Here is a 2,762-nt window from a genome sequence, read left to right as displayed (position 1 = left end):
CACGTAAGCCAGGGCCCCCCTGGTACTGAGGCCACTGAAAGAGGAGAGGCAACTACTACTGCTGGTTCCACTCCTCTTCTCCTGGGATTCCCAGGAATCCTGTGACTTCAGGGGAGGTGGTAAAGGAGGGGCCACACGCCTATGCACACAGTCAAAAGTGTCTTTATGTTTTTTAATTAAAATTATTTTTTTTAATTTTTTAATGTTTCATTTATATCTGAGAAACAGAGACACAGCATGAGCAGGGGAGGGTCAGAGAGAAAGAGAGACACAGAATCTGAAGAAGGCTCCAGGCTCTGAGCTGTCAGCACAGCAGGGCTCAAGCCCACACACCGTGAGATCATGACCTGAGCCAAAGTCAGACGCTTAACCGACTGAGCCACCCACGCGTCTCAATTAAAATTATTTTGTAATGTTTATTTATTTTTGAGAGACAGATCCCAAGTGGAGGCAGGCAGAGAGAGAGGGCGACACAGAATTCAAAGCAGGCTCCAAGCTCTGAGCTGTCAGCACAGCAGGGCTCAAGCCCACACACCGTGAGATCATGACCTGAGCAGCAGTCAGATGCCTAACTAACTGAGTCCCCCCAGGTGCCCCCAAAACTGTCTTTAAATTTAACTCTCCGGACCTTACACCCTACAAGAATTCCTTACACAATCAGTGACCCTGCACGCCCAGCCTCTGTTTAAACCTGTTGAAGAACACCAAGCTCAGCCCCCCACCCCACTCAAAGATAGCTCTTCAAAATGTAAAAGAAAGACTGTCATTAAGGCCTGTGAAAAACACCTCCATATGTAGACTTTACTCATTCCAGGTCAATTTTTATAATAACTCAACAGGTGAACTAAAGTCACATCGTAGTGAATGGTTCATTCTCAGTGCTCAGAGGAAAGAATTCGTCAAAGGTAACAGGTTGAAGACACAGCCCATGCGCGGCGAAGGAATGTGGAGGTCCCGCAGAGCCGGCTGCACTCCCACATCTGGCAAGGGCCTTAGGGTCTCCCATGACTTGCAGAATTGCTAGAACTGCCTTTGCCAGGCCAGGAGGTCTACCCAAGGAGAACGTAGGATGACCCTGGTGCAGAGAAACCACACCTTAAGCTCTGAGTTTATTATCTTGGGCTTTGGGGACCTGGCTGAACTGCAAACCTTCTTTTTTGTACTCTTTCTACTCATGCATCTTGTCACCCTCGCAGGGCACACAACTATTGTACTCATCACCCTCATTGACTCCTGCCTCCAGACCCCCATGTATTTCTTCCTTCGCAATCTGTCCACCGTTGAAATTTGCTATATATTGGTGATTGTCCCCAACATGCTTGTCAATTTCCTGTCCACGAGCCAGCGGATGCCCTTCCTGGGCTGTGCCTTGCAAATGCACCTCTTCATCGCCCTGGGTGGCGCAGAGTGTTTCCTCCTGGCCGTGATGGCGTATGATCGCTTTGTGGCCATCTGCAGCCCCCTGCGCTACACTATCATCATCACCCGTGCCCTCTGCCTGCAGATGCTGACCCTGGCGTGCGTCAGTGGCTTTGCACTCTCGCTTGTCCTTACTACACTGATATTCCTCCTGCCCTTTTGTCAGTCCCGTGAGATCAATCATTTCTTTTGTGACATCCCTGCTGTGCTATTTCTGGCCTGCTCGGACACGAGAGCCAACGAGGTCGCAGTCTTCCTCGTCTGCACACTCATCTTGTTGATTCCCTTCTTGCTGATTCTGCTCTCCTATGCATTCATTATTGCCGCCATCCTCAGAATCCGCTCAGCCGAGGGAAGGAGCAAAGCCTTCTCCACCTGTGCTGGGCACCTGCTGGTCTCTGTCCTGCACTACGGCTGTGCAATATTCATCTACATTCGCCCCAAGTCATGCTACACCCCGGAACAGGACAAAATTGTGTCCTTAATCTACACCAATGTAACTCCCATGCTCTACCCTGTGATCTACAGCCTGAGGAACAAAGAAGTCAAGGGTGCCCTCAGGAGACTTCTGAAGAGCTATAACCAGATGAGGCAGCAACGCAATGCAAGGTGAACGGAAAGATAGGGTCCGCCAGAACTAACTCGGTCCCCTTTCAAGAATCCAGAAGGTCATCCCACAGCACACCCCATGGCTCCACTCCTCTCTCTGAGGGCTGCTCCATGGTTCTGTGCACCTGAACCTTACTGACCCCTTTCCTGTGCTCAGAGAGGTAATGAATCCTAAGACTTTCCAAGATGTGGAAGTTCTGGGGTGTTTGTGGATGTTTCACTGTCCCTTCACGGACAATTGCATCTATCCGCTGGAGCACTGTCAGAGGCAAGGATGCTGATGGGAGGAAGGTCACAAGCTGACCCAAACAACACACTAAGGCAATGACTTCTCTGGCCAAAGAGCTAGCAGTAACATAGATACAATGAGCTCCCAAGTCCAAACCAGGTAAAGTGAAGGGGTAGAAAGGCAGGGGCAACCCTGACGTTGAATCCCACATCAGGAAATAACTGGGAGATCACCTGAGACACACCAGTGCCAGCTGAATCGGCGGCATGACCAGAGGCCTATAACCTGCCCCATCCTCCTCCCATTCAACACCCTCACTGGGGCGTTTCACAATCTGCCCCACTTCTGGCCTCTGGGCCAGCTGACCCCTCCTCACCCGTCACTGCCACTTACTCCCGGCAGCCCACGCACACTGCCTCTCCTCTAACCCAACCTGCCAGGCTTGAGTAGGTGCCCCTCTTCTGTGGCCCCAAACGCTTACTCATCACCTAGGACTGAAATGGTC

At 51.0% G+C, this 2,762-nt stretch overlaps 1 protein-coding gene across 1 annotated transcript; it reads left to right on the top strand.

Annotated features, from left to right (window-relative positions):
• Positions 1 to 1,069: 1,069 nt before the first annotated feature.
• On the top strand, positions 1,070 to 2,032 carry LOC144230536 (olfactory receptor 10V1-like). The gene has a single exon (XM_077762831.1). The coding sequence runs from the start codon at positions 1,070 to 1,072 to the stop codon at positions 2,030 to 2,032; it is 963 nt and encodes a 320-aa protein (XP_077618957.1).
• The last annotated feature ends 730 nt before the right edge of the window (positions 2,033 to 2,762 follow it).

Source organism: Crocuta crocuta, unplaced genomic scaffold (genome assembly GCF_008692635.1).
Source record: "Crocuta crocuta isolate KB4526 unplaced genomic scaffold, BGI_CrCroc_1.0 scaffold1242, whole genome shotgun sequence".
NCBI lineage: Eukaryota > Metazoa > Chordata > Mammalia > Carnivora > Hyaenidae > Crocuta > Crocuta crocuta.
Note: the sequence above shows the minus strand (reverse complement) of the source record. Positions and strands in the feature narration are given on the sequence as shown.

Coding starts and splice junctions, on each gene's coding strand:
- LOC144230536 (XM_077762831.1), top strand. CDS start 1,070: ATGACCCTGGTGCAGAGAAACCACACCTTAAGCTCTGAGTTTATTATC.